Here is a 23,341-nt window from a genome sequence, read left to right as displayed (position 1 = left end):
GTCGGGACCCAGGATGGACCGCTCGCCTGTATCGATTGGGGACATCTCTACGCTGCTGATCCGCCTCCGCTTGAGATGGTCTCCTGTGGACGGGACTCTCGCTGCTGTCTTGGATCCGCTTTGAACTGAACTCTCGCGGCTGTGTTGGAGCCACTATGGATTGAACTTTCACAGTATCATGTTAGACCCGCTCGACATCCATTGCTTTCGGTCCCCTAGAGGGGGGGGGTTGCCCACATCTGAGGTCCTCTCCAAGGTTTCTCATAGTCAGCATTGTCACTGGCGTCCCACTGGATGTGAATTCTCCCTGCCCACTGGGTGTGAGTTTTCCTTGCCCTTTTGTGGGTTCTTCCGAGGATGTTGTAGTCGTAATGATTTGTGCAGTCCTTTGAGACATTTGTGATTTGGGGCTATATAAATAAACATTGATTGATTGATTGATTGATTTTGCAATGCATTGTGGGGGCCGGGAAGCCTTTTTTTGCTGGATGTTGATTTTGTTTAAATTGCGGTAATGTGAGAGAAAGCAACAAGCCGGATTAAAATGGATCACCGAGACGAACTGTACCCTATTCCAAAGGCTCGCTACCTCAAAAAAACGTTAAATCGATGGAATTGATCCAATAAAAGCCAAACTTGTATATATGTCGTCAACATAGTTTTTATACTGAATTTCAAAATGCAAAGTTCGTTAAGGCTCATTTCACATGGGTTAGTATTTGTGCCTCACAATGCAAAGGTCCTGGGTTCGATCCTGGGCTCGGGATCTTTCTGTGTGAAGTTTGCATGTTCTCCCCAAAGACATGCACCTGGGGATAGGTTGATTGGCAACACTAAATTGGCCCTAGTGTGTGAATGTGAGTGTGAATGTTGTCTGTCTATCTGTGTTGGCTTTGCGATGAGATGACGACTTGTCCAAGGTTTAACCCGCCTTCCGCCCGTGTGCAGCTGATATATGCTCCAGCACCTCCCCCCCGCGATCCCGTAAGGGACAAGCGGTAGAAAATGGATGGATGGATACAAATGGTGCCTAATTTATGCTCTTCATCTCTTATGTGTTCGAGATGGGGTGAGGGTGCACAGCCATATTTCGTAAGCAGGTTTCCCTGAAAAAACAAGCCGATTATTACTTTTAAATACATTGAAATCTGCGCTTCAGCTCAGAAAATAATACTCATTCATATTTGTGCTTACCCCAGACTAAAAGTAAACAGACAACATGCTTTTCACCAAAATACTGTGTGTTGTTTGTCGACCGCAGCTAACTCGGCTAACGCTAACAGCCAACTAGATGCTTTGTGTGTAACTGAATATAACATGCTTTGATTCAAAGGTACCAGAGTGGAAATGCAGTGAACACACCAACATGTACCATTTGATGGTACAGGTTAAAAGCATACTTGCCAACCCTCCCGATTTTACTGGGAGACTCACGAATTTCGCTTCACACTCGGCTGCGAACCGATCCAGTGAGAGCTGAAGATCCCGGTCAGATGAAGCCATCAGGACCACATCATCTGCAAAAAGCAGAGACCTAATCCTGCGGTCACCAAACCGGAACCCCTCAACGCCTTGACTGCGCCTAGAAATTATGTCCATAAAAGTTATGAACAGAATTGGTGACAAAGGACAGCCTTGGCGGAGTCCAACCCTCACTGGAAATGTGTTCGACTTACTGCCGGCAATGCGGACCAAGTTCTGGCACTGATCGTACAGGGAGCGGACCGCCACAATAAGACAGTCCGATACCCCATACTCTCTGAGCACTCCCCACAGGACTTCCCGAGGGACACGGTTGAATGCCTTCTCCAAGTCCACGAAGCACATGTAGACTGGTTGGGCAAACTCCCATGCACCCTCAAGAACCCTGCAGAGAGTACAGAGCTGGTCCACAGTTCCACGACCAGGACGAAAACCACACTGCTCCTCCCGAATCCGAGGTTCGACTATCCGGCGTAGCCTCCTCTCCAGTACTCTCTGTGTGAAGCGACCGGAATGAGAATCAGTACCTCCAAGTCCGAGTCCATGGTTCTCGCCCGGAAAAGGGTGGAATGCCATCTCCGGGTTGGGGAGGAGACCCTGCCCCAAGTGGAGGAGTTCAAGTACCTAGGAGTCTTGTTCACGAGTGAGGGAAGAGTGGATCGTGAGATCGACAGAAGGATCGGTGCGGCGTCTTCAGTAATGCGGACGTTGTACCGATCCGTTGTGGTGAAGAAGGAGCTGAGCCGGAAGGCAAAGCTCTCAATTTACCGGTCGATCTACGTTCCCATCCTCACCTATGGTCATGAGCTTTGGGTCATGACCGAAAGGATAAGATCACGGGTACAAGCGGCCGAAATGAGTTTCCTCCGCCGGGTGGCGGGGCTCTCCCTTAGAGATAGGGTGAGAAGCTCTGCCATCCGGGAGGAACTCAAAGTAGAGCCGCTGCTCCTTCACATCGAGAGGAGCCAGATGAGGTGGTTCGGGCATCTGGTCAGGATGCCACCCGAACGCCTCCCTAGGGAGGTTTTTAGGGCACGTCCAACCGGTAGGAGGCCACGGGGAAGACCAGGGACACGTTGGGAAGACTATGTCTCCCGGCTGGCCTGGGAACGCCTCGGGATCCCCCGGGAAGAGCTAGACGAAGTGGCTGGGGAGAGGGAAGTCTGGGTTTCCCTGCTTAGGCTTTTGTCCCCGCGACCCGACCTCGGATAAGCGGAAGAAGATGGATGGATGGATGGATGGATGGATGGATGGACTCACGAATTTCAGTGCCCCTCCGGGGCAACCATTTTCCCGAATGTATCCCGATTTCCACCCGGACAACAATATTGGGGGCGTGCCTTAAAGTCACGGCCTTTGGCGTCCTCTCTCACCTGAAAAGGAGACTATTATATACTGTATGTCTCCGCTATCCATAGGTTTATCTATAACCCATAAAGTAGGCAAGCACGGAGCTATTTTTCAGCGTGTTTTTATTCCAGCCGGCACGTTAATACACAGATACACAACATCCGAAATCCCCTCATGCATTGCTTCAAAACTACGGCAAGTAGTAATGTCCAAAAACATAACAGAGACGAAGCAGAAGAACGAAGAAGAGACATGGCAACGACGAGTAAGAAGAAGTACGCTTGCAAGTTCCAAAATGATTGGAAAAAAGAATTTCAGTTCATCCAGGACAGCTCGGAGGGGAAATTTTGTAGCTCGGATTTCTCCATTGAACGTTCATTCATGAACGGTTATATATATACTGTACATACAGGTATACGTATGTATATGAAAATATATACCTTTTTTTATTGGCCGGCATCACTTTGTTAAAAAAAATCTAAACAAAAGTCACAGTAGAAATGGTAAAATTCATATAACATCAAGCTGATACTAGGCATAGTTAAGATATTAGGAACTTTTGAAAAGGACCCACAGTGGAACCTTTATTTACAGACTTAATTAAACCGTTCAATTTAGCAGTAAATCCAACTTTGTGCTGGTCCATGTTGACAAAACAATCCTGTGTAAAATGTTGTGGACAAATGAACACAAAGTATTTTGTTTTTTTTACAGATATCAGAGCAGGTGGGATAGCATCAGAGCAGGTGGGATAGCATCAGCCAAGACTGAATAACATGGGAGACATCCACCAGTCTCAGCTCAGCTTGAAGCAGAGGAAGCATGTAAGTACATCCGAACACTGTCCACTGTTAAAAATGACTGCAAAACAAGGAGTTTAGGGTTATCCAAAACTCACGTCCAAATGTATTTGGCACTTTAGCCTCGTTTACAATGAGTATCCATTATAGTAACAAAAAGTCAGAAAAGAGAAACATCTTCAAAGTTTCCTTTAAAGCTCACAGACCCCTGCCATCTCTTTTTATGAATATTTTATTCTTAAGAATAGATAGAAATTTCAATATCATCCTTGAATTTTTCAGCATTGGGCCCTCGCTAGAAAATATTCAGACACTCCTGATTTAGATGCTTCATAACTTTAATTATCAAATGTATTTTTATTCTTCCATTCTGAATGACTATTTCTTTTAATTTTAAACTTCAAATTTCTTTCTAAAGTTTAGGTGGAATACCAAAATATTAGCTTGTAGCGACATTTGACTTTAGAAGTTCCAGATTACAAACTTCATTGGTTTTTGAACAAAGTTGGTGGGTAGAAAAGCCAATATCTCCAAAACACTCCACATGGTGGCTTGAAATCACAACAATGATTATGAATCAATCAATCAATGTTTATTTACACAGCCCTAAATCACAAGTGTCTCAAAGGGCTGCACAAAAATAAATAGAATAGAATATATCTTTATTGTCATCGTACATTGTACAACGAAATTGTATGCAAACTAATTTAGTGCAAAATCCCACATAACAACATAGATAAAAATACATTAAAAAATACATAAAAATACCAAGCATACAGCTCACATGCACAGTCGTTATTGTTATCTTGTTTTCAGCGACACTATTGCTCTTGAGTAAAAAGTGTTTTTAAAACGGTTTGTCCGGCATTTTTTGTCTTATTGTGGCGGTCCGTTCCCTGTACGATCAGTGCCAGAGCTTGGTCCGCATTGCCGGCAGTAAGTCGAACACATTTCCAGTGAGGGTTGGACTCCGCCAAGGCTGTCCTTTGTCACCGATTCTGTTCATAACTTTTATGGACAGAATTTCTAGGCGCAGTCAAGGCGTTGAGGGGTTCCGGTTTGGTAACCGCAGGATTAGGTCTCTGCTTTTTGCAGATGATGTGGTCCTGATGGCTTCATCTGACCGGGATCTTCAGCTCTCGCTGGATCGGTTCGCAGCCGAGTGTGAAGCGACCGGAATGAGAATCAGCACCTCCAAGTCCGAGTCCATGGTTCTCGCCCGGAAAAGGGTGGAATGCCATCTCCGGGTTGGGGAGGAGACCCTGCCCCAAGTGGAGGAGTTCAAGTACCTAGGGGTCTTGTTCACGAGTGGGGGAAGAGTGGATCATGAAATCGACAGGCGGATCGGTAATTCAGTAATGCGGACGTTGTACCGATCCGTTGTGGTGAAAAAGGAGATGAGCCGGAAGGCAAAACTCTCAATTTACCGGTCGATCTACGTTCCCATCCTCACCTATGGTCATGAGCTTTGGGTCATGACCGAAAGGATAAGATCACGGGTACAAGCGGCCGAAATGAGTTTCCTCCCCCGGGTGAGAAGCTCTGCCATCCGGGAGGAACTCAAAGTAAAGCCGGTGCTCTTCCACATCGAGAGGAGCCAGATGAGGTGGCTCAGGCATCTGGTCAGGATGCCACCCGAACGCCTCCCTAGGGAGGTGTTTAGGGCACGTCCAACTACGTCTCCCGGCTGGCCTGGGAACGCCTCGGGATCCCCCGGGAAGAGCTAGACGAAGTGGCTGGGGAGAGGGAAGTCTGGGTTTCCCTGCTTAGGCTGTTGCCCCCGCGACCCGACCTCGGATAAGCGGAAGATGATGGATGGATGGATGGATGGATGTCCGGCATTTTATTGTCCTGTATCTCCTGCCTGAGGGCATCAGTTCAAAAAGTTTATGTCCAGGGTGAGATGGGTCCTTTATGACGTTTTGGCCACAACGACATCCTCGGTTCAGATCCCACAATAATAAATAATAATAATAATAATAATAAATAAAATCTTCTTTACCTTGTTGATTAATCTTCTTTGCGTTCAGCGGAAGTAATGGTGAAGGGGGGGGAGGCATTGTCGACAACGCTGTATGTACTTTCTGAATGTTTCCAACCACACATCACTTATCCATTGCTTTCTTTGGACTCATATTGAGCTAGCAAAAGCCGAAACATGTTGCTCAAATAAGACTAAAAACACACAAAGTGGCGACTAGCACAGTAGCTAATGACAGAACCAATCATGTGTTCCTAGAACCCGCCTACAATGAATGTGCTGTCCGTTCAATGAGAGGTTCTTTTACCGTTTCGTTTTGAAAATTGGTAAATAGTCCGTCTCCAGCTGATGAACATTAGAACAGTCAGCCATACAAGTAGTTTTTTTTTATTTTTTATTGGGGTGCACTGATGAAAATGTCAAACTTTTTTTGTTTGTTGATATAAACTTGTGAACAATGTCAGGCACTTTAACTGTCTGTCAACTCCGAAACACACATCTTGAAACCTCTTTGTAGGGTTTTCCCAGTAGAATCCCTTCTAATTGTTTCTGAGTAAGAGAGGAGTCTGTGGCTGACGGGTGTTCCAACACAATTCTGAGTACACCAGTTCCAGTGCTCTACATTTATCTAAACTAAAAGACATACATACATTCACCAGAGTCCTTATGTTGTCCTGCTCACAATAGTCCATAATCCATGTCAAGCAAAAACTAACACATGCAACAATGCGATCCACTTATCGTACACGAAATACATGCAGTACATGTACGTATAAACCAGGGGTTTCAGGCCCGCAGACAGGTTAAATCCGGCCCACGGCCTGCAAAATACCTTTAAATGTAACATGAGCTGCAATTTTTTTAATGAAAGAAAATGCTGTTCTAAATGTGTCCACTTGATGTCGCAATAGCAACTCAAGTGTAACCCACGTCACACATGACACTGTTTAAAGATGACGTGTCGCCTGACTTTAAGTGCCCTCCTGGCTGCCGCTACTCCAATCAGCGTCAAATGTGGCTGGCGACAGACTAATGCTGTAGCAACGCACCATAACTTTTATTAATTGTAAATTATCCACTCAACAGATAAAAATAAAGAAAGAGTAAAATGCAAAGTCAACATGACCATCGTCTTTTTAGTTAGAGTTCCGTGCAATGCTCGCTGTTTGTTGAAGGCACGATGTGCACCCTGAACTCCATTGTAAAAATGTGTGTTTCTACATTTGTTGTTTTTTCTCTTTTATTTTATATTTAATTCTACTAAGTTCACAACGGTTAAGTTTGTAGTTGTGTTACCTGACTTTAAGTGCCCTCCTGGCTGCCGCTACTCCAATCAGCGTCAAATGTGGCTGGCGACAGACTAATGCTGTAGCAACGCACCATAACTTTTATTAATTGTAAATTATCCACTCAACAGATAAAAATAAAGAAACAGTAAAATGCAAAGTCAACATGACCATCGTCTTTTTAGTTAGAGTTCCGTGCAATGCTCGCTGTTTGTTGAAGGCACGATGTGAACCCTGAACTCCATTGTAAAAATGTGTGTTTCTACATTTGTTGTTTTTTCTCTTTTATTTTATATTTAGATCTACTAAGTTCACATCGGTTAAGTTTGTAGTTATGTTACCTGACTTTAAGTGCCCTCTTGGCTACCGCTACTCCAATCAGCGTCAATTGTGGCTGGCGACAGACTAATGCTGTAGCAACGCACCATAATTTTTTAAATTGTAATTTATCCACTCAACAGATAAAAATAACGAAACAGTAAAATGCAAAGTCAACATGACCATCGTCTTTTTAGTTAGAGTTCCGTGCAGTGCTCGCTGTTTGTTGAAGGCACGATGTGCACCCTGAACTCCATTGTAAAAATGTGTGTTTCTACATTTGTTGTTTTTTCTCTTTTATTTTATATTTAAATCTACTAAATTCACATCGGTTAAGTTTGTAGTTATGTTACCTGACTTTAAGTGCCCTCTTGGCTGCCGCTACTCCAATCAGCGTCAATTGTGGCTGGCGACAGACTAATGCTGTAGCAACGCACCATAATTTTTTTAATTGTAAATTATCCACTCAACAGATAAAAATAACGAAACAGTAAAATCCAAAGTCAACATGACCATCGTGTTTTTAATTAGAGTTCCGTGCAGTGCTCGCTGTTTTTTGAAGGCACGATGTGCACCCTGAACTCCATTGTAAAAATGTGTGTTTCTACATTTGTTGTTTTTTCTCTTTTATTTTATATTTAAATCTACTAAGTTCACATCGGTTAAGTTTATAGTTGTGTTACCTGACTTTAAGTGCCCTCTTGGCTGCCGCTACTCCAATCAGCGTCAATTGTGGCTGGCAACAGACTAATGCTGTAGCAACGCACCATAACTTTTTTTAATTGTAAATTATCCACTCAACAGATAAAAATAACGAAACAGTGAAATGCAAAGTCAACATGACCATCATCTTTTTAGTTAGAGTTCCGTGCAGTGCTCGCTGTTTGTTGAAGGCACGATGTGCACCCTGAACTCCATTGTAAAAATGTATGTTTCTACATTTGTTGTTTTTTCTCTTTTATTTTATATTTAATTCTACTAAGTTCACATCGGTTAAGTTTGTAGTTGTGTTACCTGACTTTAAGTGCCCTCTTGGCTGCCGCGACTCCAATCAGTGTCAATTGTGGCTGGCAACAGACTAATGCTGTAACAACGCACCATAACTTTTTTAATTGTAAATTATCCACTCAACAGATAAAAATAACGAAACAGTAAAATGCAAAGTCAACATGACCATCATCTTTTTAGTTAGAGTTCCGTGCAGTGCTCGCTGTTTGTTGGAGGCACGATGTGCACCCTGAACTCCATTGTAAAGATGTGTGTTTCTACATTTGTTGTTTTTTCTCTTTTATTTTATATTTAATTCTACTAAGTTCACACCGGTTGAGTCTGTAGTTGTGTTACCTGACTTTAAGTGCCCTCTTGGCTGCCGCTACTCCAATCAGTGTCAATTGTGGCTGGCAACAGACTAATGCTGTAACAACGCATCATAACTTTTTTTAATTGTAATTTATCCACTCAACAGATAAAAATAACGAAACAGTAAAATGCAAATTCAACATGACCATCATCTTTTTAGTTAGAGTTCCGTGCAGTGCTTGCTGTTTTTTGGAGGCACGATGTGCACCCTAAACTCCATTGTAAAGATGTGTGTTTCTACATTTGTTGTTTTTTCTCTTTTATTTTATGTTTAAATCTACTAAGTTCACATCGGTTAAGTTTGTAGTTATGTTACCTTTAATTCGGCCATTATGGTGTCATTTTGATCATTGTTTTGATTACATTATCATTGTAATATTTGAGTGATTGTAAATAAATTGTGTTCTGGCAGTTGCGGATGTCATCAATGTGGCGGTGTGAGAAAACACTTGGTTGATTTTCCAATCAGGTCTTTAATGAGTTGTTAACATGGTAATGCTGAACAGGAAGTGCTTCAAGTTTAATGTTAATAAAAACACAGTGACATAGTTCATGGTGTTTTGAAAACGGCAACAGTTTTTCCACTAAATTGAAGTGTTTTGCCAGGAGGATTAGTTGTCGTGTAAATTTTCAGAATATGTTTGTTCTATTTTTGGCCAAAGAAAACACATTTGAAGTTGCCTTTATTTTTAAGTTATCATGCCATGATTTTACCAGTCTGGCCCGCGTGGGAGAAGATTTTCCTCCATGCGGCCCCTGGGATAAAATGAGTTTGATAGCCCTGGTATACACGGTCAGACAAAACGTGAGGCTGAATTAAGTGTGCCAAACAAACCTTCTTGATCCACACCTCGTCCCTAATGCAGCGATCACGCTATATACCCTTAAGGCACGGGTGTTAAACTTACAGCCCGAGGGCCTGATCAAGCCCCGAGAAAAGTTATATCCGGCCCGCGGGATGACTCCGCTAATCAATAAATCCGATGAAATCTTCTTCCTCGATGGCGCTGCTAAACCACTCTGCCAATTCCAAAGGTATGCGCCGTTACTTCTTGTCGTTTTCTGCTGCATATTTCACTACGTCTAGCTTGTAATCTGCAGTACATGATTTCCTTTCGGTGCCATTTTTGTTCAGCCCTTCTCGGTTTTTATAAGTTACCTCCAACGATGAAACTATCCATATTAATAGCTACGGCAGTAGCATAAAGCATATAGCAGTTAGCATTCCATGACCCACAGTGCACTTCTGCCATGACCCTTCCCCGCCGAATTCCTATTGGTTGACGCGTGTGTGACGATTGCTGACATTTTCTTGGTCTCTTCCGCGAATGAGATAAATAATATTATTTAATATTTTACGGTAATGTGTTAATAATTTCACACATAAGTCGCTCCGGAGTATACAGTGGGGCAAAAAAAGTATTTAGTCAGCCACCGATTGTGCAAGTTCTCCCACTTAAAATGATGACAGAGGTCTGTAATTTTCATCATAGGAACTGTAAGGCTTTCCCCTGACAGTTTGTCTGTTTCCTGTGCTTAGTATTTCCTGTCTTTTAGTTCCTGTCAAGTGCTCTTAATTTGTCAGCTTCCTGTCTTGTTTCCTTAGTGCTGTGTTCCTCCTCAGCTGCAGCTGATTGGCATCTGGCCACACCTGTTGCCAATCAGCCAGGTCTCTATATGTACCTCCTTTGTCTTGTGTCAGTGGCTGGATCATTGTATTGTATTGCATTGTCGTTGCCACATGTCACAGTTGTTGTTCTACCTGTCGTGTCATTTTGTTACAGCCCCTACCTGTCATGCTACACTTTGTCCTGGTCGTCGTAGTGGTAAGCTGTTTCTGTTAGCATTCGTTATTTCCAGTTTTTCTGTTTGCTATCCACTAGCTTCCATGCTAAAGTTCCTTTTTGTTTTTCTAGCTCCCAGGGCTAGCTTCCTTAGTTGGTTATTCCGCCCACGTGCGTGCTTTTTGTTTGTTCTTGTTTAGGTTGAATTAAATCATGTCTTCTTATCCAATGCCTGCCTCCATCTCTGCATCATGGGGTTCGTCAACTTCAAATAACCCTGACAGGAGCACTTCAACGAGTTGAGCTTATACCAAAAAGTTCTATTTTGGTTTCATCTGACCACATGACATTCTCCCAATCCTCTGCTGTATCATCCATGTATCCATTTTGGTATAAACTCAACTTGTCGTGTTTGGAGGAAGAAGAATACTGAGTTGCATCCCAAGAACACCAAACCTACTGTGAAGCATGGGGGTGGAAACGTCATGCTTTGGGGCTGCTTTTCTGCTAAGGGGACAGGACGATTGATCCGTGTTAAGGAAAGAATGAATGGGGCCATGTATCGTGAGATTTTGAGCCAAAACCTCCTTCCATCAGTGAGAGCTTTGAATGGTTGACCATATACTTATTTTCCACCATAATTTACAAATAAATTATTTAAAATTTTATAATGTGAATTCCTGTATTTTTTTTTCACATTCTGTCTCTCACAGTTGAAGTGTACCTATGATGAACATTACAGACCTCTGTCATCATTTTAAGTGGGAGAACTTGCACAATCGGTGGCTGACTAAATACTTTTTTGCCCCACTGTATGTCGCAAACTATGAAAAAAACTGCAACTTATAGTCCCAAAAATACAGTATAAAAGTTAACCTGAAATTTTTGAATGAAAGAAACAGCTGTTTTAAATGTGTCCACTGGGTGTCGCAATAGCAATTATTTGTATCTTTGTAGATGATGCTACATTTGTAAAAAAATAAAATAAAACAACATGATGTTATTGCACCAGTCAAGGAAAATGAGCAGACTACATAAATAACATCCTATAATTTATTTTAATATAATTATTTTTTTTACCTTGATAGATTGAAAAGTAACACCAATTGCATCCATCAATTTTCTACCGCTTGTCCCTTACAGAATCGCGGTGTGTGCTGGAGCCTATCTCAGCTGCATTTAGGCGGTTGGCGGGGTACACCTTGGACAAGTCGCCACCTCATTGCAGGGCCTGATGAACATTTATTCAGAAAACATAAATAACGACATATAGAGATGGAATACTATAAACCGCAACATGTAATTGTAAAAAAACAACAACAAGATTATGATTTGTACAATTTCAGAATGTGATTGTTCTATTTTTAAACAAAGAAAACAACCTGAAGTTGTCTTTGTTTTTAAGTTATCGTGCCATGATTTTACCAGTCCGGCCCACTTGGGAGTAAAATTTTCTCCATGTTTTTATAACATAAAAAAAAATGTAAAGAAAAATGCTTAATTTATGGATAGATGAAATTGATGGTGAGATTTTAGCGTTGAAAGTAAAAAGATAATATACTGTTTATTGTTAAATGACTTATTTTTTACACTTTTATGAGAGGGCCATTTTGGATCCACAAGGCCTTTAGTGGGATTGTCATTGCTCCAAAAAGAATGTTGAATCAAATTCAATATTGTTATGAACGCTTGATCTATTCAAGGCTCTAATTACTTCACTTTGGAATATTTTTTTAAGGGAAAATACTGCACATTTTGTGTGTTTGTTATACAAATAAAACAAAGTTTCTTTGACAAGAGGAATAAAACAATAAAAAAAAAAAAAAAATTGTAAAATTGAGAGATAGATCTGAAGTTAATCCTGAGATTCAAGCGTTGAAAGTAAAAATGTTATGTATTTATTGATAAATGACTTATTTTTAACACTTTTATGAGCGGACCGTTTTGGATCCCCGAGACATTCAGTGGGATTTTTTTATTAAAAATCTCTCATTGCTCAAAAATTAATAATGAATCCAAATCAATAGTGTTATGAATTATTTATTTATTCAAGGCTTCTATTAATTCACTTTGGAATATTTTTATAAATATATCTAGAAAGGGTGGTCCTAAAGAGGTAAGCATTTTTCAGACGTCTCAAGAAGGTAACAAAAACAACAGTGTGTGTGTGTGTGTGTGTGTGTGTGTGTGTGTGTGTGTGTGGGTGTGTGTGTGTGTGTGTGTGTGTGTGTGTGTGTTCATGTATTTCTACCATTCTTGAGACATCAACAAGGAAAAGTACCTTCCATATGAGGTGAACAAGTTAGGACCAAAACTATGTTCCCAATACGGAAAACCATTGCATTTAATACAGAGCCAAATGCTAGAGTCTGTGAACATTGCTCCAAAGTCAACATTTTTTTGTTGATGTAATGGGCATACAAAAGGAAACATTGACAGTTGCAAAGGCATCAATATATGATAAAACAAGAAGGACTTCCCTGTTCATCCCCGAAAAAACCCGCCAGGTGAACAGCTGATTTCATGACTTCCGGCGCTGACGTAAGACATCCCGCGTCCCGTATGAGACCATAGGATGAACAAATACACTACGGTACTAAGACTAAAGTGGCCATTAACAGGTAAAACATGGCACACTGACAAAGCCTAACCTATAATTACTATAACAATCTACAAGGTTAATATAGTTGGCTTCTTTTTCTTCCCCTCCATTTATCTGCTTTCTTTTGTATTTCAAGTTGTCATTACATATATGTATGGTTGCATTTGATAATAGAAGTAATTGCTGTTATTCATTACCAATAGTGCTATTTCTATTGGTATTTGTATTGCTCCATTTGTAGTGTAATAATGTTCATTGTCATTTCTGTTATTCATATCACTAACTGCTTCTTTGCTATCACTTTTACAAGCATATTTGTACACATCCTATTTGCTGATGTTGTTCTAGTGTTGTTGTTGCTGTTGTTATTGTTATTGTTGTGTTTGCAATTGTTGTTGTTGTTGTCTCTCTGTCTTATTCCCTTTTTTGTCCCCACAATTATTCCTTTTTTTCTATTTCCATCCCCTCCTGCTCCGGCCCGGCTGCACCAAATGATAATATAAATACATTTAATAGTGTCAAATACAAATAAGGCAACAAGATAAGTATCCAATCCAATCCAATCCACTTTATTTATATAGCACATTTAAACAACAATAATGTTTCCAAAGTGCTGCACAGCCATGTTAAAAAAAATTGTAAAAATAAATAAATAAAATAAAATAAAATAAAGTATATATATATATATATTATGCTCCACCAATGACTGAATAAAAACAAAAAATAAATAAATATAAAACCAATAAAAACAATATAAAAACAAATATGTAAAGTAAATTTGTACAGCAGATACGGGCATCTACATTAACAATATGATGTGCCTGAGAAGCTGGACAGGACTTTGAAAAATAATAATAACAATAATAATAATAAAAATAATAATAATGGTAATAGTAAAATAAATAATAATAACATTAAAAAAAATAATGTCTTTCTAATGACTTTGAATATGACCAATGTATGATCCTGCAACGACTTGGCATCGGATTGATACCCAAATTTGTGGTATCATCCAAAACTGGTGTAAAGTATTCAAATAACAGAAGAATAAGTGATTATTACATTTGAACAGAGGTGTAGATTGAACATGTTAAAAGAGAAAGCAAGCAGATATTAACAGTAAATGAACAAGTAGATTAATAATTCATTTTCTACCACTTGTCTTCAATAATTTTGACAAAATAATTGAATGATAAATGATACAATATGTTACTGCATATGAAAGTTGACTAATTAGGAGCCTTTGTTTGATTGCTTACTACTAAAAGATAAGTTGTCTTGTATGTTCACTATTTTATTTAGGGACCAACTTTGCAATAAGAAACATATGTTTAATGTACCCTAAGATGGTTTATTAAAATAAAGCCAATAATGCAATTTTTGTTGCGATGTTCCATTTTCGTATAACATTCTGTTGTTTGACGTCCTTAGTTCCTGTTTTGCTCTGTCACAATGGTTTCATATTATTCCCAACTGCTACTCTTGGTTCCTGCACAAATACTTTGCTAATCACCGTCCTTATTTTAGCCAGCCTTTTCCGTTCATTCATTCTCGGATCGTAATTTGCTCTCATGCAACAGTTGATGTCTTGTGTTTCATGCTCTTTCTCGCTAGCTTCCACGCTAAGCTGTATTTTATTCCTAGCTTTCATGCTAGTCGTTTTGTTTTCCCTTTTTGTGCCTTCGAGCCAAGTGTTTGTGTTTCCGTTCGTTTTCCTAGCTTTCCATGCTAGCGCTTTGGTTTGCCTTTCTGTTTAGCACCAGTGTTTTTGTTCTATTCTGTTGTATTTGTTTCAATCAATCAATCAATCAATGTTTACTTATATAGCCCTAAATCACTAGTGTCTCAAAGGGCTGCACAAACCACCACGACATCCTCGGTAGGCCCACATAAGAGCAAGGAAAACTCACACCCAGTGGGACATCGGTGACAATAATGACCCAGTGGGACGTCGGTGACAATGATGACTATGAGAACCTTGGAGAGGAGGAAAGCAATGGATGTCGAGCGGGTCTAACATGATACTGTGAAAGTTCAATCCATAATGGATCCAACACAGTCGCGAGAGTCCAGTCCAAAGCGGATCCAACACAGCAGCGAGAGTCCCGTTCACAGCGGAGCGAGCAGGAAACCATCCCAAGCGGAGGCGGATCAGCAGCGCAGAGATGTCCCCAGCCGATACACAGGCGAGCACTACATGGCCACCGGATCGGACAGGACCCCCTCCACAAGGGAGAGTGGGACATAGAAGAAAAAGAAAAGAAACGGCAGATCAACTGGTCTAAAAAGGGAGTCTATTTAAACGCTAGGAGTATACAAATGAGTTTTAAGGTGAGACTTAAATGCTTCTACTGAGGTGGCATCTCGAACTGTTACCGGGAGGGCATTCCAGAGTACTGGAGCCCGAACAGAAAACGCTTTATAGCCCGCAGACTTTTTTTGGGCTTTGGGAATCACTAATAAGCCGGAATCCTTTGAACGCAGATTTCTTGCCGGGACATATGGTACAATACAATCGGCAAGATAGGATGGAGCTAGACCGTGTAGTATATTATACGTAAGTAGTAAAACCTTAAAGTCACATCTTAAGTGCACAGTTTAATAAATCCTTTATTTCTTACCTCAAACTGTGTTCTTGCCCGACGCATCCACGGAGGAGCAAATTTGGCATCGCTATGCCGCACAAGCCTCACAATATTTTGTGGTTCCCTTTATTTCGAAAAGTATCAAAGTACCAAAAAGTATCAAAATAATATAATAATATCGGGACAACACAAGTTGGTACAGCTTTTATTCAGTAGGATTGTAAATGCATACACAAGATTTAAATCGAACCAAGTAAAGCAACAAACTCTGGATGGGAAGCAGAATGAAGGAAAATTCTAAACAAATAAACCTCCTTCAGGAGTCATATCTATTACAAATCTTCCCCGCATCAAGGGTTGTGTTTATGGACAACAAAGGACTTAGTGATACATGGAGGGGGTGGCTTGGGGGAACGGGGGGTGCGGGGGGGTCAGTGGAACCCCTCCAACGCCGCTGGTGGGGAAAGCCCACTCATTCCATCCAAACTATTTACATAACTCCATGGAGAAAATTGGCCTATAGGAGTAAGCTTTTTCCATGCTCGCCACACAGTAGACACGCTGTTGCAATAATTGTCCTCTTACACGTATAGTACAGTATTTACAGTAAGAAAATACAGACGGGTTGTATGCGAGAGGGAGCAAAAGGGAAAAAAAAAAAAAAAGGCAGAGAGGGAAAGAAAGGGGAAAAGTGCTGAGCAGGAAAGTGAATGGGGGTTCCACAAATTTTCCCCTAACACAAACACATCCACTGTTGATTTTTGTCATTTTCTTGGCTGTGTCAAGCACAGTAGTTGGCAGACCAGCGCGCTCTCTGGTGCTTTGCATGACTCGCTGTCATGGGCTTAAAAGGTGGCTTCCCGCCGTCTTAGCGTATGCGCCTCCTCGCCCCGTGTCATGACCCCGACACGTCCCGTCTGCAGGCTCATATCCGCCGCGCTTTTTGGCCGGGCGTCGACCGGCTTTATCCTCTCCATGCTCCCCTGTGGAGTTAGACAGGAAAACACAGGAATGTGTGTACGGTGTATAGCATGGGTGTCAATCTCTGGCCCGCGGGCCAAATTTGTCCCGCCATGTAATTTCATTTGGCCCTTGAGGCAATAATAAATTAACAGTAGAGCTGGCCCGCCGGTATCAAACAGTGGCGGTGCCGCTGTATCACCGCATTCAACGCTAAAAGTCATACTTGCCAACCCTCCCAATTTTTCCAGGAGAATCACGGTGGCAGAGGGGTTAGTGCGTCTGCCTCACAATAAGAAGTTCCTGCAGTCCTGGGTTCAAATCCAGGCTTGGGATCTTTCTGTGTGGAGTTTGCATGTTCTCCCCGCGAATGCGTGGGTTCCCTCCGGGTACTCCGGCTTCCTCCCACTTCCAAAGACATGCACCTGGGGATAGCTTGATTGGCAACACTAAATTGGCCCTAGTGTGTGAATCCATACATCTCTGCGCCATGTCTGCCTTTGCACCGCCGGCAAATAGCATGTTAGCGTCGATTAGCGTAGCATGTTAGCATCGATTAGCTGGTAGTCACGCCGCAACCAAATATATCTGATTAGCACATAAGTCAACATCATCAAAACTCAGCTTTGTGATTTTGTTGAATTTATCGTTGCAAATGCATCTGCAGATTATCCACACATCTCTGTGCCATGTCTGTCATCACCGGTAAAATTTGGAGACACTTTGATACATTCCTGCGATGAGGCGGCGACTTGTCCAGGGTGTACCCCGCCTTCCGCCCGATTGTAGCTGAGATAGTCGCCAGCGCCCCCCGCGACCCCGAAAGGGAATAAGCGGTAGAAAATGGATGGATGGAATCCCGAAATTCAGTGCCCCCCCCGAAAATCTCCCGGGGCAACCATTCTCCCGAATTTCCACCCGGACAACAATATTGGGGGCGTGTCTTAAAGGTACTGCTTTTAGCATCCTCTACAACAAGGGGTGGGCATTACGTGGATCGCGATCGACTGGTCGATCTCGGAGGGTGTGTCAGTCGATCTCAAGCCAGGCATTAAAAAATAGACATAAAAATGAGCAATCATCAATCATACCAAGACTTCACTTTCGTCAGTTGTTTGACATTCTCGGCACCCGAGGATCTTGTGAGATGACGCCGGCTGCTGCGAGCTCATATTTAAGAAAAAAATCACTAACAGGGCGGACGCAGAGAAACACATTTTATTTCTAGAGACTCCGTACCTACTGTCAAAACTCTAAAGACCGACTGCACAGTTCCTGTCTTCACCATAAAAGACCTGTTTCATCCTGCCTGTGCTAACAAAATAAGAGTCTCAGAAAGCTAGCGTGCACAAGCTAGCAAGCTACGGAGTTTGATGCCAATGTATTTCTCCCCCGCCATCAGCGACCGCTTTCTCACTTGCTTGCCCACCCGCACACTCACTGACGTCACTCACCTGCTGCCAGACATTAAAGGGCCACACACATATGCTACTCTCATAACAAAGTGTTTAAAAACGAGTATGCAAGTTGGACAAATGAGATGCCAAATCCAACCACTTTCATGTGGTGTTGGACAGAAAGGAGGACTTTTTTTTCTCCTCCATTTGAAAATGCGGACGTCATCAGCACCACTGTCTAATTCCAATCAATGCAAGTCATCAGAATCAAATACACCAACTTATATTCTTGTCTTCATGAAAGAAAGGAATCTATGTGTGTTAAACATGCTTGTATTACTGTAACGTATTATTTTCGGGTCTCCCCATGTCTAGCATTAAAAGATTACAGTTGGTACAAAATGCGGCTGCTAGACTTTTGACAAGAACAAGAAAGTTTGATCACATTACGCCTGTACTGGCTCACCTGCACTGGCTTCCTGTGCACTTTAGATGTGACTTTAAGGTTTTACTACTTACGTATAAAATACTACACGGTCTAGCTCCATCCTATCTTGCCGATTGTATTGTACCATATGTCCCGGCAAGAAATCTGCGTTCAAAAGACTCCGGCTTATTAGTGATTCCTAGAGCTCAAAAAAAGTCTGCGGGCTATAGAGCGTTTTCATTTCGGGCTCCAGTACTCTGGAATGCCCTCCCGGTAACAGTTCGAGATGCTACCTCAGTAGAAGCATTTAAGTCTCATCTTAAAACTCATCTGTATACTCTAGCCTTTAAATAGACCTCCTTTTTAGACCAGTTGATCTGCCGCTTCTTTTCTTTCTCCTATGTCCCCCCCTCCCTTGTGGAGGGGGTCCGGTCCGATGACCATGGATGAAGTACTGACTGTCCAGAGTCGAGACCCAGGATGGACCGCTCGTCGGGACCCAGGATGGACCGCTCGCCTGTATCGGTTGGGGACATCTCTACGCTGCTGATCCGCTTGAGATGGTTTCCTGTGGACGGGACTCTCACTGCTGTCTTGGAGCCACTATGGATTGAACTTTCACAGTATCATGTTAGACCCGCTCGACATCCATTGCTTTCGGTCCCCTAGAGGGGGGGGGTTGCCCACATCTGAGGTCCTCTCCAAGGTTTCTCATAGTCAGCATTGTCACTGGCGTCCCACTGGATGTGAATTCTCCCTGCCCACTGGGTGTGAGTTTTCCTTGCCCTTTTGTGGGTTCTTCCGAGGATGTTGTAGTCGTAATGATTTGTGCAGTCCTTTGAGACATTTGTGATTTGGGGCTGTATAAATAAACATTGATTGATTGATTGATTGTATTATCATTAAACACCATTAACTTGTTAACAAAAATGTCTCTTTCATAAATAAATAAATATAAATTATAAATAGGAATGAGGTAGATCTCCTCGACTTGGTCAATTGAAAAGTAGCTCACCTGCAGAAAAAGTGTGGGCACCCCTGGATTAGAGGGATATGAAATGTTTTGGCAAAAGAGGATGAACAAAAGGGGAGGAGGTGTTGTATTGTTTTGTGATGTCCTCTCTCAAATGTAGGCTGATTGCTGACACGACAACTGCTATTGACAATCTGATGGAATGTGTAACTATTGAAATCAGTGTTGAAAGATCCAAAAACATATTAATTAGTTGTATTTATAGAACTCCTGGAACATGCATTGATCAATTTAATAAGAAAATGGTCGAGTTATATGAAAAACATAATGATAAGATGATCTTGATTTGTGGTGACTTTAACATCAATTTGATGAAATATAATGATCACATGAAAACCACTGATTTTGTTAATCTTATGTTTAGCTTGAGTTTCTTTCCACTAATTGTAAAACCTAGCAGAATAACAAAGGACAGCCTAACACTAATTGATAATATTTTTATAAATGTATTTGATGGGAAGAGGAAAAGTGGACTCTTAGTGACTGATGTAAGTGATCACTTGCCTGTTTTTACAGTGATCCAAGTGAACAACGAGCCAAACTTACAAACAAAAAGACAAATAAATAATTTTGTTGGAATAAAATCACCAGAAGCAGTTAATGCATTCAAGGCTGATCTTTTAAATCAAGACTGGCAAAAGGTTTTTGTGGAGGATACTAATGAAGCATACGATACATTCCTGGATATATTTCTGACACTTTATGACCATCACTGTCCATTGAGAGAATATAAGCAAAATACTAAAACGAGGGGAAAACCATGGATAACAAGGGGTTTAGTAGAAGCCTGTAAAAAAAAAAATAGACTTTACAAGGAATTTATTAAGAATCGAATAAAGGAAAATGAGTACCCTTCAACCCTTCTTCGATTACGCTTGCACCTCCTGGTACCCCAGTACCTCCAAAACCCTCAAATCTAGACTCCAAACATCCCAGAATAAGCTAATCCGGTTACTTTTAGACCTCCACCCCAGATCACACCTCAATCCAACCCACTTCTCCAAAGTGGGCTGGCTCAGGGTGGAGGACAGAGTAAAACAACTTGCACTGAGCCTAGTCTATAAAATCCGCTACACCTCCTTGATCCCGAAGTACATGTCAAATTACTTCCTTAACGTAAATGAACGCCATAACCACAACACCAGGGGGAGCTCCACAAACCACGTTAAACCCAGATTTCGATCCAACAAAGGTCTTAACTCATTCTCTTTCTATGCCACATCAATGTGGAATGCACTCCCAACAGGTATAAAAGTAAGTGCATCTCTATATTCCTTCAAAACCGCTCTAAAACAACACCTCCAGGCAACTTCAACACTTTACTAATACCCTCCTCCATTCACATCCCATCTCCCCGGATTATAAACAGCTCAAATGTACTTCTAATGTATATACTTGTTCTTATGCTATCTGAACTCACTATGTTCTCTGCTGGCTGTACATATCCTACTAAATAAGACCTACACTGTTTCAATGTCCACATTTCTCTGTTGATGCAATTGTTGATGACTGAAGTTCTGATATCAACCAAAGCTCCTCATCCCACCCCTCAGATTGTAAATAATGTAAATTATTCAATGTACATACTATAATGATTAACTTGTGTGATGACTGTATTATGTTGATAGAATATATTTGTACCATGAATTGATTAACGTGGACCCCGACTTAAACAAGTTGAAAAACTTATTCGGGTGTTACCATTTAGTGGTCAATTGTACGGAATATGTACTGTACTGTGCAATCTACTAATAAAAGTATCAATCAATCAAAGGACAAATATAAAAAGTATAAAAACAGATTGACATGTATCATGAGGCTGCAACAAAAAAACTATTATGAACAATTGCCGCATAAACATAAAAATAATATAATTGAAACCTGGCATGTGCTTAATACTATGATTAAAAAATCTAGCAATAAGGATTTTACAGCATATCTGGTAAAAGATGACGACTCAATTATTGAAAATACAGAAGAAATAGCTGAGGAATTCAATAAGTTTTTTGTGAATGTTGGCCCAAATTTGGCAAAAAATATTAATTTAAAAATGAAGCATGAGAAAAAGTCAAAGCCTGTATCTCACATAAACAATTCAATGTTTCTTGGTGGAGTTTGTGAAAGTGATGTGTCAGAAGTGGTCAGAAAGTTTAAAAATAAAAAAATCTGTCGGTGGTAACACTTGTTAAGGAACTGATGGATTGTGTCCGTAAGCCGTTTACTTATATATGCAATAAATCTTTATCAACTGGAATTTTTCCTGACAAAATGAAAATCGCAAAAGTTATTCCAATTTATAAAAATGGTGATAAACATATGGTCTCAAATTACAGACCTGTGTCTTTACTACCTCAATTTGCAAAAATTCTTGAGAAATTATTTGTAAATAGACTTGATAAGTTTATTGACAAACATGAGCTATTGAATGAGCTTCAGGAGTAATCGATCTACATCTCTAGCAGTGATGGACTTTGTAGAAAACATAGCTACAGCAATAGAAAAAAAGCAACACACCGTTGGAGTATTTATTGACTTATGTAAAGCTTCTGACACAATCCATCATTCCTTACTTCTGCAGAAATTGGAAAAATATGGCATAAGAGGTGTTTCGCAACAGTGGTTAAGTAGTTATTTAAGTAACAGATCTCAATATGTGGAAATTAATAAGATTAAACTCCCAACAGATGTAAAAGTAAGTGCATCTCTATATTCCTTCAAAACCGCTCTAAAACAACACCTCCAGGCAACTTCAACCCTTTACTAATACCCTCCTCCATTCACATCCCATCTCCCCAGATTATAAATAACATAATGTAAATAATCAAATGTACTTCTAACTTGCTCTAATGCTATCTGATCTCACTATGTTCTCTGCTGGCTGTACATATCCTACTAAGTAAGACCTACACTGTTTCAATGTCCACATTTCTCTGTTGATGCAATTGTTGATGACTGAAGTACTGATATCAACCAAAGCTCCTCATCCCACCCCCCGGATTGTAAATAATGTACATAATTCAATGTATATACCATGATGATTAACTTGTGTGATGACTTTATTATGCTGATAGTATATATTTGTACCATGAATTGATTAACGTGGACAACGACAAGTTTAAAAACTTATTCGGGTGTTACCATTTAGTGGTCGATTGTATGGAATATGTACTGAACTGTGCAATCTACTAATAAAAGTATCAATCAATCAATCAAAACAATTCAGAAAACCACTGTCACTAAATAGAGTTTGTCGCTACATCTGTAAGTGCAAGTTGAAGCTCTACTATGCAAAGCAAAAGCCATTTATCAACAACATCCAGAAACGCCGCCGGCTTCTCTGGGCCCGAAATCATCTAAGATGGACTGATGCAAAGTAGAAAAGTGTTCTGGGGTCTGACGAGTCCACATTTCAAATTTTTTTTGGAAATATTCGACATTGTGTCATCTGGACAAAACGGGAAGCGAAGCATCCAGACTGTTATTGACGCAAAGTTCAAAAACCAGCATCTGTGATGGTATGAAGGGGGAATTAGTGCCCAAGGGATGGGTAACTTACACATCTGTGAAGGCACCATTAATGCTGAAAGGTACATACAGGTTTTGGAACAACATATGCTGCCATCTAAGCGCCGTCATTTTCATGGACGCCCCTGTTTATTTCAGCAAGACAATGCCAAACCACATTCAGCACGTGTTACAACAGCGTGGCTTCGTAAAAAAGGGGTGCGGGTACTTTCCTGGCCCCTCTCAGTCCAGACCTGTCTCCCATCGAAAATGTGTGGCGCATTATGAAGCGTAAAATACAACACCGGAGACCCCGGACTGTTGAAGGACTGAAGCTCTACATAAAACAAGAATGGGAAAGAATTCCACTTTCAAAGCTTCAACAATTATTTTCCTCAGTTACTAAACGTTTATTGAGTGTTGTTAAAAGAAAAGGTGATGTAACACAGTGGTGAACATGCCCTTTCCCAACT

At 41.0% G+C, this 23,341-nt stretch overlaps 1 protein-coding gene across 1 annotated transcript in view; it reads right to left on the bottom strand.

The window, feature by feature from the left end:
• LOC133562852 (uncharacterized) overlaps window positions 1-23,341 on the bottom strand; it is a 172,861-nt gene that overhangs the window by 89,408 nt on the left and 60,112 nt on the right. The window contains exon 2 of the mRNA XM_061916657.1: window positions 16,412-16,530. Coding sequence (XP_061772641.1) covers window positions 16,412-16,530 — 119 coding nt within the window. The remainder of the gene's footprint in view (window positions 1-16,411; window positions 16,531-23,341) is intronic.

The sequence above is a fragment of the Nerophis ophidion genome, linkage group LG12 (assembly GCF_033978795.1).
Source record: "Nerophis ophidion isolate RoL-2023_Sa linkage group LG12, RoL_Noph_v1.0, whole genome shotgun sequence".
Taxonomy (NCBI): domain Eukaryota; kingdom Metazoa; phylum Chordata; class Actinopteri; order Syngnathiformes; family Syngnathidae; genus Nerophis; species Nerophis ophidion.
This window is presented reverse-complemented; position numbering and strand designations above follow the sequence as displayed.